Source organism: Oncorhynchus keta, chromosome 3 (assembly GCF_023373465.1).
Source record: "Oncorhynchus keta strain PuntledgeMale-10-30-2019 chromosome 3, Oket_V2, whole genome shotgun sequence".
Lineage (NCBI taxonomy): Eukaryota > Metazoa > Chordata > Actinopteri > Salmoniformes > Salmonidae > Oncorhynchus > Oncorhynchus keta.
The window spans coordinates 433,870-450,623 of NC_068423.1; the positions used below are offsets into that span (position 1 = coordinate 433,870).

Sequence of the window (16,754 nt, forward strand, 5' to 3'; positions counted from 1 at the left end):
TTGTATTTCAAAAATTTATGTTATTTTAATGGACAAAAAATGTGCTTTTCTTTCAAAAACAAGAACATTTCTAAGTGACCCCAAACTTTTGAACAGTAGTGTAAATTCAAATTAATTGAATTAATTTATATATATATATATATCACCCAGCCCTAGCCTAGTCCAGGACTCGTATTCTTAAAGTATCTCATAGTAGGAGTGCTAATGTGGGATCAGTTTTGCCTTTTGGATCTAGCACTTTTAGCACTGAGACGCTTTATACGCTTGGACTAAAAAGCATTATACATGCTTATAAATCTAAGTCTAGGATTAGTCTGTGTGCGGGAAACCAGACCTATAATGTGTGTGATTATAGTGGTTCATGTCTATCTCTGTTCTATTCTAGTGGCACATGCGCAGGACACACACCATTCCAATGAGAAGCCTCTGATTCAGTGCTACAAGTGTGGGGAGCCATGTAAGGGTGAGGTGCTGCGGGTCCAGTCCAAGCACTTCCACCTGAAGTGCTTCACCTGTAAAGGTAAGTACAGTACCAAACCCTGGAGATCATTTGAGGGGACTCTAGCGATAATCCATATTCAAGTCATTGAGCTCTCCCAGGGTGAATGTAGCCTTCAAACAGCATGCATGATGGCAGTTGTGTTGTTAGACAATAGTGCTGAGGGATTAGTGCTTTTTGAGTTTGGTTCGGTTTCGGTACAATTCTTTTTTTAAACATACGTTTTTTAAAATTTCAAATTCAATATATTTTTTTTGTTTTCAATGAGAGCACAATGGTAAAGGCCGTCAGCTGCCACAGTAGACGGAACTTCCCGCCAGAGTTCAAGTAATTTAGAGTTCTATACCAGGCGGTGTCAGAGAAAGGCCCTAAAAATTATCAAAGACTCCAGCCATCCTAGTCATCGACTGTTCTCTCTGCTAAAGCACGGCAAGTTGTACCGGAGCGCCAAGTCGAGGTCCAAGAGGCTTCTAAACAGCTTCTACACCCAAGCCATAACACTCCTGAAAATCTAATCAAATGGCTACCCAAATGACTATTTGCATTGCCCCGCCCCCCTCTACGCTGCTGCTACTCTCTTTTAGTCACTTTAATAACTCTACCTAAATGTTCATACGACCTCAATTACCTCGACTAACCGGTGCCCCTGCACATTGACTCTGTACCGGTACCCACTGTATATAGCCTCGTTATTGTTATTTTACTGCTGCTCTTTAATTATTTGTCACTTTTATTTCTTACTTTTTTAGGTATATTCTTAACTGCATTGTTGTTTAAGGGCTTGTAAGTAAGCATTTCACTGTAAGGTCTACACTTGTTGTATTCGGCGCATGTGACAAATAAAATTAGATTTAATTTCATTTAAACTTTTGCCTTCTACTGTAGCGTTGTTTTCTACCGGATGTTAATTTGCACTGTCCGTTTACTGAAATCCCCATAGCAATGCATATCGTCGTGCAGGCTTGGTTTTGCCATCAATCTCTTTCTTGCTTTCTTGTTCCGCTATACCAAATAGTATGAAGTGTTTTGCGTCCCTACTCTAAATGCAGAATTACTTTAATAAAATATTTAAGTTGTGTATATTACATTTGTTTTATTTGATTACTTTATTATTTATTTCCAATTCATCATCTCATCTTAATAGAGCTGCTGCCTATGCTGTCTGACTAAATCACTATTTTAGTAGTTTTTCTAAGTAAATAAGGCATACTTTTATGACTGCTGAATACCAACTATCAATCATGTAGATCAAGTATTTTCAGGTAGACATACCATGAGCAGCAACGTATCTCTATCCCTCCCTCCTGCATTCTTCTGTCTCTTTTATTTAGCAGGCGTGAAAGACACACAGACCGGACAAGTGTGTGCACAATGGATTATGGTTATTGTAGTTAATTACCACATTTTCTGCTCTAAACTATTTGGAATATTGGCCTGTTGGAAACCAACTCCCCACTACATCACAGTTTGGGCTTGATCTGTTTTAACTCTAGAGAAACTATGCATTGAGCTCACAAAAAATATTGAAATCTAATAATTGAACCGATGTCAGTGACTTGCTTGTTTAAGAATCCAAAAATTATCGCTCAGCACTATTAGCCAATGTCAAAGCTAGCTAGCACAAGCTTCCCTCTCCCGATCGACTGTCGTGTGGTTGTGTCACAGAAGTGAATAATATTAGGACATTTTCAATTATGGTTGCTAGTCCTCTCATCGGCGACCGTTAAATCGCTGTGTGTCCTTGTCTCCTCCTTCCATTGAAATTGTCTGGTCACTAATTACAGCCCCAAGTGTGAGCCCAGTGCAAGTGAAGTCACTAAAGCCATCTGTTCCCAATGGATCACAGTCTGTGCTTCTTCACCCAAGTTCCAGAGGACTACAGTGTGTGATGGCCTGTTATCCCATGTTGTGTAAAGGTGACAAGTGCCTTGATGTGAATCTGATAGTAAACAGATTGATCATCCAATTAGTTACTCTTTTTCCACAGCTGCTGTATCATCTCAGACTGGGGATGGAGCGCACTGAGTCCGGAAAGCGAGACTACCAATTAGTTAGTTAGCTAGCCAGGTCATCAGATCCTACTGCCCTAAAAGCGCTCTCCTGGCCCCTTACACTAAGTCTGAATTTGTCCTGCTAGGTGACCTAAACTGGGACATGCTTAAACCACCTGACCAAGTCCTAAAGCAATGGGACTCCATAATGAATGACTCCAAACACGCAGAAAAGGCTACTCTCCTTGATGTTATCCTCACAAATAATCGTGATTATGTATCAGTCTGGTGTTTTCTGTCATGTTACAGCCTGTGTTCGTAATGGCTGCTCAGTGAAACGACCTGTCCTGATTTGTCATAGACGCTTGCTAAAAAAACTTTCATGAGCAAGCCTTCCTTCATGAACTGGCCTCTGTAAAATGGTATAGAATCAGCATGGACCTTCGTTTTTCATATTTTTTTTTATAACAAACACACCCCCATAAAGAAAATTAGAATTAAAAACAGGTTCAGCCCGAGGTTCGACCATGACCTTGCAGAGTTACTCCATCCCAAGAATTGCATTTAGCAAAAGGCTTGGCACACCCATACTCAGGCTGACTGGCTCTCGTTCAAGCAAATGAGAAATAAGTGCACTCAGGCTATCCAGAAGGCCAAAGTTAGTTACTTTAAGGAGCAGTTCTCTCTGTGGGTCTAACCCCAAGAAGTTCTGGAAAACAGTTAAAGACCTGGAGAATAAACCCTCCTCCTCACAGCTACCAATGACCCTTAAAGTTGATGATGTGCTTGTTACTGACAAGAAGCACATGGCTGAGCTCTTTAGTCACCACTTCATTAAGTCAGGATTGCTATTTGACTCAGCCATGCCTCCTTGCCCGTCCAATATTTCCTCATCTCCCACCCCGTCTAATGCGACTATCCCTGATGATTTTCCCTCATTGTCCTCTGCCCCACTACAAAGTCTCTACTTGCAGGCAGTCTGAGGCGCTAAAGAAGCTCCTAAAACTTGACCCCCAAAAAACATCTGGGTCAGATGGTTAGACCCTTTCTTCTTTAAGGTTGCTGACCATATCATTGCCAAGCCTGTCTCTCCTTTCTGGGAAGGTTCCTGTTGCTTGGAAGGCAGCCACGGTTCATCATTTATGTAAAGGGGGAGATCAAGCTGATCCTAACTGTTATAGGCCTATTTTGCCCAGTTTATCAAAAGTGTTGGAAAAACTTGTCCATAATCACCTGACTGGCTTTCAATGTCTATACTATTATCTCGGGTATGCAATCTGGTTTCCGCTCAGGTTATGGATGTTTCACTGAAACCTTAAAGGTCCTCAATGATGTCACCATTTCCCTTGATTTTAAGCAATATTGTGCTGCTATTTTTATTGACTTGGCCAAAGCTTTTGATATGGTAGACCATTCCATTCCTAAGGAGTATTGGTGTCTCTGAGGGTTCTTTGGCCTGGTTTGCTAACTACCTCTCTCAAAGAGTGTAGTGGCTCAATCCTTGGCCCTACGCTCTTCTCAATTTACATCAACAACATAGCTCAGGCAGTAGGAAGCTCTCTCATCAATTTATATGCAAATGATAGTCTTATACTCAGCTCGCCCCTCCCCAAATGTTGTGTTAAATGCTTTACAACCAAGCTTTCTTAGTGTCTCTACCCTTAACCTTGTTCTGAACACCTTCAAAATAAAGGTCATGTGAAGAATGTTCCTCTCCCCACAGGTGTGATTAATACCTCTGATGGTGAAGAGCTTGAGACACTGTCCATCTCTCAGCACATATCAAAGCTGCAGGCTAAAGTTAAATCTAGACTTGTTTCCTCTATTGTAATCGCTCCTCTTTCACCCCAGCTGCCAAATTAACCCTGATTCAAATGACCATCCTACCTACGCTAGATTACGCCAGGTCGCAGTTGTAACATCATTTATAGATCGGCAGGTAAGGGTGCTCTTGAGCGGCTAGATGTTCTTTACCATTCGGCCATCAGATTTTCCATCAATGCCCCTTATAGGAAGCATCACTGCACTGTAAACTCTGTATACCCATTGCAAGACCCACTGGTTGATGTTAATTTATAAAACACTCTTACACGGAACCCAAACCGGCTGCGCACGTGCGCCATCGTGCATACATTTATTTTGTCCCCCTACACCAAACACGATCCTGACACGCAGGTTAAAATATCAAAACAAACTCTGAACCAATGACATTAATTTGGGGACAGGTCGAAAAGCATTAAACATTTATGGCAATTTAGCTAGCTAGCTTGCTGTTGCTAGCTAATTTGGCCTTGGACATAAACATTAGGTTGTTATTTTACCTGAAAACAATTAATCCACACATAAAACGGTCAACCGAATCATTTCTAGTCATCTCTCCTCCTTCCAGGCTTTTTCATCTTTGAACTTATATAGTGATTGTCATCTAAACTTTCATAGTATTACCACGACAACCGGCAAAACAGTTTGTCTTTCAATCACCCAGGTGGGAATAACCAATGAGGAGATGGCACGTGGGTACCTGCTTATATAAACCAATGAGGAGTTGGGAGAGGCAGGACTTGCAGCGCGATCTGCGTCAGAAATAGAAAGGACTTCTATTTTAGCCCTTGGCAACGCAGATGCTCGCTGATGCGGGCGAGCAGTGTGGGTGCAGTAAATTAATAACATAGATTTCTAAATGTATTTTGCAATGCTCGCTCACGCGATGCGAGCAGTGTCGTCAGGGTATTAGGCCTCCCCTCTATCTGAGATATCTACTGCAGCCCTCATCCTCCACATACAACACCCGTTCTGCCAGTCACATTCTGTTAAAGGTCCCCAAAGTGCACACATCCCTGGGTCTTTTCAGTTCGTTGCAGCTAGCAACTGGAACAAGCTGGAACAAACACTCAAACTGGACAGTTTTATCTCAAGCTCTTCATTCAAAAACTCAATCATGGACACTCTTACTGACAGTTGTGGTTGCTTTGCGTGGTGTATTGTCTCCACCTTCTTGCCCTTTGTGCTGTTGTCTGTGCCCAATAATGTTTGTACCATGTTTTGTGCTGCTACCATGTTGTGTTGCTACCATGTTGTTGTCATGTGTTGCTACCATGCCATGTTGTCTTAGGTCTCTCAAATATAGCCCTTCTTACATCAGCTGATATATCAAAGTGCTGTACAGAAACCCAGCCTAAAACCCCAAACGGCAAGCAATGCAGGTGTAGAAGCACGGTGGCTAGGAAAAACTCCCTAGAAAGGCCAGTACCTAGGAAGAAACCTAGAGATGAACCAGGCTATGAGGGGTGGCCAGTCCTCTTCTGGCTGTGCCGGGTGGAGATTATAACTGAACATGGCCAAGATGTTCAAATGTTCATAAATGACCAGCATAGTCAAATAATAATAATCACAGTAGTTGTCGAGGGGGCAGCAAGTCAGCACCTCAGGAGTAAATGTCAGTTGGCTTTTCATAGCCGATCATTAAGAGTATCTCTACCGCTCCTGCTGTCTCTAGAGAGTTGAAAACAGGTCTGGGACAGGTAGCACGCCCGGTGAACAGGTCAGGATTCCATAGCCGCAGGCAGAACAGTTGAAACTTGTTGAAACCCTTCACAGTGCACTACTATTGACCATAGCCCTATGAGCCTTAGCCAATAGTAGTGTACTATATATGGAATAGGGTACTATTTGGGACACCCACTTTAACTTAATTTGCATTGTTGTTACAACATGCTCCCTCCTACACGTATGTCAGCCAGACATAATCATTATGCTAAAAATGTGTGCATGGTTCTATTGAGATCTCTGTGATAGAGTACTTTCTGATGTGTTGTCTCCAGAAAAATTGGTTGTAACATACTCCCACAGTGCCACTCCTGCACATGCAAATACTGTTCACATGCACACGTGTACACGTACACACAGACACAGGACACAAACCCCACATGGTATTTGTGCTTGACTGTCTATAAAGGAACTCATTGCATGCAGAGAAAAGCTCATCTTGGCACTGTGCATGCATTTCACTTTCAAATACGAATGGTTTATAACTCGCAGCTTCTCACATAGGGAGACAAACACAAGCCATGATAACGGCAAACACCGTTACCTGGCATGCAAACCAGCCTGGCCTGTGTGGCCTAAACCTACTTTAGATGAGGTGGTCTGAGGACCAATTAAATATCTGTGCGTCCCAAATGGCTCATATTCCCTACATAGTGCACCACTTTTGACCAGAGCCCTATGGATTCTGGTCAAAAGTAGTGCACTAGAGAATAGGATGTCATTTGGCACACACATATACTGTACCTCTGACTGAAATCGATTTGGTAAAGAACTAATCTTGTCACACCCGCAACTCTGAGCCTTGATCCAATTAAACATTATTCTCTCTCTCTGTCCTATTCATCCCTGGGATTGAATGTGGCTCGTTGCATAAGGACGATTAGACCTAGTTATCTCAAGCATTGAACCGTCCCAGGCTCCTAGTCCTCAGTTCTCTGGCTTTTGTTATGCTCTCTTTTGTAATTGCACAATGTATCGTACATTACTCATATGGTAATTGTATGGCTATAATTAAGTTGTCTCCGACCTGCCAAAACACTGTCTCTTTAAACTGAAAGAGTTTTATTAAACACAGAACTGTTATTCTGTCACATTTATACAACTCAACCTCTCTGCATACTAATGAAATATGCAAAACAAAGTGCAATATAAGTGTAATAGGTCACATAATATTGTGACATAATAACAGATCAGTGATCTTCAAGTTGAGGATAACAGGGAGCTGACCCATGATGGGATATAGGTCAATGGTAATTGATCAGATCCTACAACAGATAGAAATACAACAGCACCATAGGTCCTCTCAGACCTCTGTGGTTGGACCATTTAAAGAGGAAGTTCAGGGTTTTACAACTTGATGTTAGGTTAAGGGACCACCGAAAACAACCAATACAAACTTCAGCTAAATTTAGCCACCGCTAGCTAAAAATCTATGGGAGTGATATGGGCAATCGAACTTCCTCTTTGAAATCATCCATCCAAACCCACTGACTAAAGCCATGTAAGGATATCTGGGTGTAGGTGCTGGTAGAGAGTAGCCTTGCATGCAGTCTCAGAGCGTGCTGCTTTAAGACGTCTGTTGGAAAGAGACTAGTTGGAGAGCCATGGATGATCTAGTCCCACACATTGTTTTTACCACTGATGTATACAGCATTTGACGCAACTGTTTTCATACAACAGAGCTGCACACAAATAATCAAATAAACGTTGTGGAGACACCACACAATGGTTGTGTAAAGATTTTTGTGCAGACCTACTCTCTATTGTATCAACAAAAAAAATCAGTTGTACATCCAATTGTGAAACCTGAGTGTGTGCGGGGCCATAGATCTTCATTCACACTGTTGACGACCAGCAGGCTGTATTGACTGTAGCGGTCTGGGCTGTGCTGACTGACTGAGAACTAACAGGCCATGGTAAATCCCCGGCCACAGATAGTCTATTTTGAGTCTGCAGAGCTGCTGGTCCAAGATAAATACCTTGAGTTTTAACTGTCATTCATTAAGTGAATGGTGGCAGTTGTGACACTCCTAGTTGGAGATAACCTCGTCCCCAGGCTCAATTCCCACTGGGCACACATAGGTTGAATCAACGTTGTTTCAACATAATTTGTCAATGTATTGTGATGTGGAATCATCATGGTAATTTGAAAAAGTCATTAACCAGTATTGTTTTCATCTCATTTCAACCAGTGTTGTAAACATTGAAATTAGGGTAAAACTTAAACTTAAATACATGGACTTAAATGTAGATTCAGTTATATGACTGTAAGTCGCTTTGGATAAAAGCGTCAGCTAAATGGCATATATTATTATTATATTATATGGCATAAATGCAAAAAGTAAACAGCGTAGTAGGTAAATTTCTGCAACAACTATGGTCAACTATGGTCCTTCTGTAGCTCAGTTGGTAGAGCATGGCGCTTGTAACGCCAGGGTAGTGGGTTCGATCCCCGGGACCACCCATACGTAGAATGTATGCACACATGACTGTAAGTCGCTTTGGATAAAAGCGTCTGCTAAATGGCATATATTATTATTATTATTATTATTATTATTATTATTATATTATTAACTAAGAGCGTTAAAGCATGAGGCTCAACTTCATTGCTGTTTTTGGTCGAGTGGCTATCACAATGTGAACAGCTTGAAGTGAACCCGTGCACATGCGCAGATACTGTGTGTGAGCGAAGTCTTGCATCTCGCTCATCTCAATATCTGCTATGGCAACGTCATTTCGCTGAGTCTTCCTTTAACTTGACTAACATGTTGTTTCATCAATATAATTTCAACAAAATCATCAGAACTATGTAACCATTGAAATGGTGTTAAATTCCAAATAGAAAGGTAATTCAAGTGGGTGGTTGAATTTTAGATTTAATTACAGTGGCTTGCAAAAGTATACACCCCCCTTGGCATGTTTCCTATTTTGTTGCCTTACAACCTGGAAATAAAATAGATTTTTGGGGGGTTTGTATCATTTCATTTACACAACAGGCCTACTACATTGAAGAAGCAAAATATATTTTATTGGGGAACAAACAAGAAATAAAACAATGCAAACTTGAGTGTGGTTAACTATTCACCCCCCAAAGTCAATACTTCGTAGAGCCACCTTTTGCAGCAATTACAGCTGCAAGTCTCTAGGGGTATGTCTCAATAACCTTGGCACATCTAGTCACTGGGATTTTTGCCCATTCTTCAAGACAAACTGCTCCAGCTCCTTCAAATTGGATGGGTTCCGCTGGTGTACAGCAATCTTTGTCATACCACAGTTTCTCAATTGGATTGAGGTCTGGGCTTTGACTAGGCCATTCCAAGAGATTTAAATGTTTCCCCTTAAACCACTCGAGTGTTGCTTTAGAAATATACTTAGGGTCATTGAACTGCTGGAAGGTGAACCTCTGTCCCAGTCTCAAATCTCTGGAAGACAAACAGGTTCCCCTCAAGAATTTTCCTGTATTTAGCGCCATCCATCATTCCTTCAATTCTGACCAGTTGCCCAATCCCTGCTGATGAAAACCATCCCCATAGCATGATTCTGCCCCCACTATGCTTCACTGTGGGGATGGTGTCTTGGGGTGATGAGAGTTGTTGGTTTGCACCAGACATATAATTTTCCTTGATAGCCAAAAAGCTAAATTTTAGTCTCATCTGACCAGAGTACATTCTTCCATATGATTGGGGAGTCTCCTACATGCCTTTTGGCCGAACACCAAATGATTTGCTTATTTTTTTCTTTAAGCTTTTTTTTCTGGCCACTCTTCCGTAGAGCCCAGCTCTGTCAAGTATACGGCTTAAAGTGGTTCTATGGACAGTTACTCTAATCTCCGCTGTGGAGCTTTGCAGCTCCTTCAGTGTTATCGTTGGTCTCTTTATTGCCTCTCTGATTAATGCCCTCCTTGCCTGGTCTGTGAGTTTTGGTGGGCGGCCTTCTCTTGGCAGGTTTGTTGTGGTGCCATATTCTTTCCATTTTTAGAAAATGGATCCGTGGGATGTTCAATGTTTCGGATATTTTTTTTACCCAACCCTGATCTGCACTTCTCCACAACTTTGTCCCTGACTGGTTTGGAGAGCTCCTTGGTCTTCATGGTGCCCCTTGCTTAGTGGTGTTGCAGACTCTGCGGCATTTAAGAACAGGGGTATATATACTGAGATCATGAGACAGATCATGTGACACTTAGATTGCACACAGGTTGACTTAACTAATTATGTGACTTCTGAAGGTAATTGGTTGCACCAGATCATATTTAGGGGCCTCACGGCCGATACATAAAACTCTGACGAAGGCTGCGAGGCCGATACGTAAAGCTTATTAAAGAGCAGTGATACTATCAAGAGCAGAGTGTGGGTTTCCTCTTTTTTCTCTCCTATGTTTACAACAACGTCATACTATCAACCTAAATAAAGAGGTATATTGAAATAGAATGTGAAGCCACAGTCCAATGATTTCTGCCTGAACAGTGAGAGATAATGAGCGATAATGTACTGCATTTCAGTGAGAACAAGTCTACCATCCAAATACCTACCTCTATGTACCCTGCTTAGCTTTGGAAACAAGCTGTGTTCGTTTCAACTGAGATATCAGGTCAACACATTTAGACATTGATCAGCGTCCATACTCATTTGCGTAAACTACCTAAATAACATAGTTGAATGTAACTAACTTTAGTTGAAAGTAACTAAGCTGTATGTGAAAGTCAATTCAGAGTGAGGATGTAGGCTACATTGACATGGGACCTGGTCAAAAATACTGCACTAAATAAGTAATGGAGGCCAATTGGAATGCAGACTTAGAGTTCTAAATTACAAATACAATAAGCAATATCTGTAAATTGTCAGCGAAGGAACCTTGATGTTCTGGAATTAACTTTCCTCATATGGGCAATATTGGGATTCAGATTATTGACACTTTCTTTTCAGTGTAACATAGTACAGGGTTGGGTGATGTCAACCGTTGCCCCATTGTGGTTATGTACAATGGTATTGCCCCTTATTGGCCAACCGCCAATTAATTTTAAAGAAAATTAAAAGCAGCGTTGAGCTATAGCGCAAAATAGCTCGCTACAACTGGACGAATCATAACGAAAGATTGTGTTGTGTTAAATTACATGTCTTTACCGTTAGGCCCATAAAAAAGTGTAAGGGCCTGCACACACAGGATGTCCCGTTTAAAGCATAAAGACCCCCGAATGTCAAGGTACAGTGTATTCAGACCCCTTCACTTTTTCCACATTTTGTTAAGTTACAGCCTTATTACAAAATGGATTAAATTGTTTTCCCCTCCTTATCAATCTACACACAATAACCCATAATAACAAAGCAAAAACAGGTTTTTAGACATTTTTGCTCCCAAAAAATAACATTTACATAAGTATTCAGACCCTTTTCTCAGTACTTTGTTGAAGTACCTTTGGCAGCAATTACAGCCTCGAGTCTTAGCTATGATGCTACAAGCTTGGCACACCTGTATTTGGGGAGTTTCTCCCATTCTTCTCTGCAGATCCTCTCAAGCACTGTCAGGTTGGATGGGGAGCGTCGCTGTACAGCTATTTTCAGGTCTCTCCAGGGACATTCAGAGACTTGTCCCACTCCTGCGTTGTCTTGGCTGTGTGCTTAGTCATTACCTTGTTGGAAGGTGAACCTTCACGCCAGTCTGGAGCAGGTTTTCATCAAGGATCTCTCTGTGCTCCGTTCATCTTTCCCTCGATCCTGACTAGTCTCCCAGTCCGTGCCGCTGAAAAACATCCCCACAGCATGATGCTTCCATTTAAGAACAATGTAGGCCACTGTGTTCTTTTGAACCTTCAATGCTGCAGAATTTGTTTTGTACCTTTCCCCAGTTCTGTGCCTCAACACAATCCTGTCTCAGAGCTCTACGGACAATTCCTTCAACCTCATTGCTTGGTTTTTGCTCTGACATGCATTGTCAGCTGTGGGGCCTTATATAGACAGGTGTGTGCCTTTACAAATCATATCCAATCAATGTAATTTACCACAGGTGGACTCCAATCAAGTTGTAGAAACATCTCAAGGATGATCAAAGGAAACAGGATGCACCTGAGCTCAATTGAGTCTCATGGCAAAGGATCTGAATACTACGCTTTGTCATTGAGGTATTGTGTGTAGATGGATTAAATATATATTTTTCTTATCAATTTTTGAATGAGGCTGTAATGTACCAAAATGTGGAAAAAGTGAAGGGGTCTGAATACTTTTTCCGAATGCACTGTATATTTTGCACTCTGCTTAAACTTCACAATGCACTCTGCTTAAACTTCACAATGATTTTTCTCGCTCTTAATAATTATGTTTTCTTTGTTTACTACACCTGGTATTCACAAGTGGTCTCCTATCCCAGTTCTAACCAGGCCCGACCCTGAACAGTCATGGTGGTATGGCCACAAGCAGATTTTTTTTCAACCTAATTTTCTCCCTGAATTTGGTCCCTTGGCTCATCTCTACATATCCTCAATGGGACAATTGTGCGCCGTCCTATCCCTATAGGGCTCCCGGTCGGTTGTGACACAGCCTGGCAGGTAGTAGTGCCTCTGCATTGCAGGCAATGCTTTTGACCGCTGCACCACCCAGGACCCCAAGGTTGTCCAGCACACAGCTTTGACCTACTACAGTAGCTATGTTGGCCTATTGTACTTCAGACAATGTGTATCAGACCAATGCCTACATCTCACTTAACATTTTACTGCAGTGGACTAAATCAGGGACACAGAGTTTCTACAAATCTGTACTTTGAAACACAAGTATATACCTCAGATGGAATCTAAAACAAAAATCCAGAAAATCACATTGTATGATTTTTAAGTAATTAATTTGCATTTTATTGCATGACATAAGTATTTGATACATCAGAAAAGCATAACTTAATATTTGGTACAGAAACCTTTTGCAATTACAGAGATCATACGTTTCCTGTAGTTCTTGACCAGGTTTGCACACAACGCAGCAGGGATTTTTGCCCACTCCTCCATACAGACCTTCTCCAGATCCTTCAGGTTTCGGGGCTGTTACTGGGCAATATGGACTTTCAGCTCTCTCCAAAGATTTTCTATTGGGTTCAGGTCTGGAGACTGGTTAGGACCTTGAGATGCTTCTTACGGAGCCACTCCTTAGTTGCCCTGGCTGTGTGTTTCTGGTCGTTGTCATGTTGGAAGACCCAGCCACGACCCATCTTCAATGCTCTTACTAAGGGAAGGAGGTTGTTGGCCAAGATATCGCGATACATGGCCCTATTGTCATGGATAATTGTTTCAGAAATATAATACTCTCAGAAGAACTTTGTGAATTCAATGTAGACTTTAATACAAGTTATTAAGAGCCGTGCTGGTCCACGGAACAGCCGCCGCTTCTCAGCACTGGCTCTGCTTTTATACATACATAGTATTTGTGTACATCACATATGTAAATAAAGTTACTCCCCCTTAGTATCTGCTTTTGGTTACAACGATGGCAGAACTCTTTCCATGTTCTAAAAATAATGTATGTATTGCATGCTTATGTTTTACGTGTTAGTCATCAGTTATCTTGCCTACATCTTTCTTCCTGTATCCTGCTGACCACAGCATGTTCAGCTGTCATGAATGCACGTATGGTCTTGGTTAATGTATTCTTTCAAAAATAGAGTATGGTCTGGGTGTCATATGGCCTGCATATCATCTTCTCTTAATGTGCATGTCCTTGCTACTTCAGCCTAGCAGCCAAACCTATCTACATGCAATGCTGAGCTTTCCTCAATGGTTCGCTCCAACACTATCCATCCTCCCCTCAATACGGTGCAGTCGTCCTGTCCCCTTTGCAGAAAAGCATCCCCAAAGAATGATGTTTCCACCTCCATGCTTCACGGTTGAGATGGTGTTCTTGGGGTTGTACTCATCCTTCTTCTTCCTCCAAACACGGCGAGTGGAGTTTTTACCAAAAAGCTCTATTTTTGTCTCATCAGACCACATGACCTTCTCCGATTCCTCCTCTGGATCATCCAGATGGTCATTGGCAAACTTCAGATGGGCCTGGACATGCGCTGGCTTGAGCAGGGGGACCGTGCGTGCGCTGCAGGATTTTAATCCATGACGGCGTAGTGTGTTACTAATGGTTTTCTTTGAGACTGTGGTCCCAGCTCTCTTCAGGTCATTGACCAGGTCCTGCCGTGTAGTTCTGGGCTGATCGCTCACCTCCCTCATGATCATTGATGCCCCACGAGGTGAGATCTTGCATGGAGCCCCAGACCGAGTGTGATTGACCGTCATTTTGAACTTCTTCCATTTTCTAATAATTGCGCCAACAGTTGTTGCCTTCTCACCAAGCTGCTTGCCTATTGTCCTGTAGCCCATCCCAGCCTTGTGCAGGTCTACAATTTTATCCCTGATGTCCTTACACAGCTCTCTGGTCTTGGCCATTGTGGAGAGTTTGGAGTCTGTTTGATTGAATGTGTGGACAGGTGTCTTTTATACAGGTAACGAGTTCAAACAGATGCAGTTAATACAGGTAATGAGTGGAGAACAGGAGGGGTTCTAAAATAAAAACTATCAGGTCTGTGAGAGCCGGAATTCTTACTGGTTGGTAGGTGATCAAATACTTGTCATGCAATACAATTAAAATTAATTACTTAAAAATCATACAATGTGATTTTCTGGATTTTTGTTTTAGATTCCGTCTCTCACAGTTGAAGTGTACCTATGATAAAAAATGACAGACCTCTACATGCTTGTGTAAGTAGGAAAACCGGCAAAATCGGCAGTGTATCAAATACTTGTTCTCCCCACAGTAGTTGAAATGTATTACATTTTTTATTATAGCATCACAATTTTACACTTTATATACATCACAGAGGACTGAAATATAACAAAACAGTTCGACATAGAAACACCAGATTTGTCCGTTTTTTTAAATAAGCTTTATTAATTATGAAATAATTAAAAATATAAATAACAGAAGAGGGTGTATTTGGTCATTGACTGCAGGAATGGGCTACAACAGTTTGTTATTAATAGACACTAGTGTACATCCCAAAACATACATGTGGAAAAATAATACATTATTTACAAGTGCAAAATACAGCAGTGCTAGCAATCCAATAGGGGAAGACCCCAGGAGGGGGCATCTTAATAATTGATTTATTTGAAGGTGGAAGATATTGTTCTTGTCTCTGGAAATACAATCAATACGTAACCTTACATATCCACAGAGGTATTGGCATTTTATTTTTTGGATTGTTCTGTTGTCATACCCTTTGTCAAATGGAGACACAAACACACATTCCTGCAGTCGTACACATGGAAGATCAACAAATGGATTTTCAGTTTTCCTCAAAACCATCAAACTTTATTAATAATTAGTGCAGTAATGGAGCGTTATCTCTACACCATTGAGTGACCGTTAAAGCCCAAATAAGCAGGGTTCGGAAACAACTCTTTATAGTCATCCTCGGTCCTCATAACAAAAAACAAAATGTGAAATTATACACAGGTACATTGTGCGCTCATATTTACAAGATATTTGCATGGTGCCAAATATCCATCTCTAGGTCATTTACTACTTGTATATCCAAAAATACTAATGCAACATGGGACACTAGGTCCTTCCCTTAAATGTATGAAGTCCAGCATTCATTAATAACCTAGAGGGAGGGTTCTCCTCACTCTGGCAGACAGATAATCATTTCACAGACACTGCTCATGGAATGGAATGTTGTCTTCTCACCAAACCATCATGTATCGACTGTTAGTGTTAAACCTCAGAGGCTCATCTCAGAAAAAGGCAGTGAGAATGTAAATAGGAATACATTCTAATATAAAAGTAATGTGCTTAACATAATGTTGTAATTCTACCACAGATGATTGGATGGATATTTTTTTTTATTCACCTTTATTTAACCAGGTTGGCCAGTTGAGAACAAGTTCTCATTTACAACGGCGATATATATATATATATATATATATATGGATATGGATGCAAGGAGGATAGATGAATAAATAGCATGACTTACTGACTTCTGTTGCGTCCCTGCAGTGTGTGGCTGTGACCTGGCTCACGGAGGCTTCTTCATGAAAAATGGAGACTACCTGTGTACCCTGGACTACCAGCGAATGCACGGTACACGCTGCAACGGCTGTAGGGACTTTGTGGAGGGAGAAGTGGTCACTGCCCTAGGCAAGACTTACCACCCTGCCTGCTTTGTCTGCACCATCTGCAAGTAAGAATCTCCTTTTCAAAGGAGCCCTGGTCAAGAGCTAGCAGAATTACTTATTATCCATCTCATTACTCTTATTGTTCACATTCATTTTACTCTTATCATCCTGTCTGCATCCTCGTCTGCATTGATTGCGTTGGTCTTGAAATGGGTTAATCGGCTCACTCCAACAATGCTGACACACCTTCACCTCATCATACACTGTTAATCAATACACTGAATATTCCCAAACTGATGTACCCTAATGTGACCCGTGCTACACATCTGTCTATATCCGTCTGGTGTCTGATCATTTGTCCATGTATCTTTCTGTCTCTCCCACAGACGACCATTTCCTGCTGGAGATAGGGTCACCTTCAATGGCAAAGACTGTCTGTGTCAGTACTGTGTCCAGCCCATGTCCCCAGGACCTGGCAAAGACCTCATCGACTCCAACTGTAAGTAGCCTCTGTCTCCACTATAACTACAGTACTGTAGTTACATTGAACTAACATTTAAACTCAAATACTAAAAAA

At 41.5% G+C, this 16,754-nt stretch overlaps 1 protein-coding gene across 2 annotated transcripts in view; it reads left to right on the plus strand.

The window, feature by feature from the left end:
- The window catches only part of LOC118363575 (actin-binding LIM protein 1-like), a 137,429-nt gene that overhangs the window by 39,073 nt on the left and 81,602 nt on the right, over positions 1–16,754 (plus strand). For both annotated transcript variants that reach the window (XM_052486066.1, XM_052486055.1), the window contains exons 2-4: positions 386–520; positions 16,059–16,242; positions 16,564–16,676. In XM_052486066.1, coding sequence (XP_052342026.1) covers positions 386–520; positions 16,059–16,242; positions 16,564–16,676 — 432 coding nt within the window. The remainder of the gene's footprint in view (positions 1–385; positions 521–16,058; positions 16,243–16,563; positions 16,677–16,754) is intronic.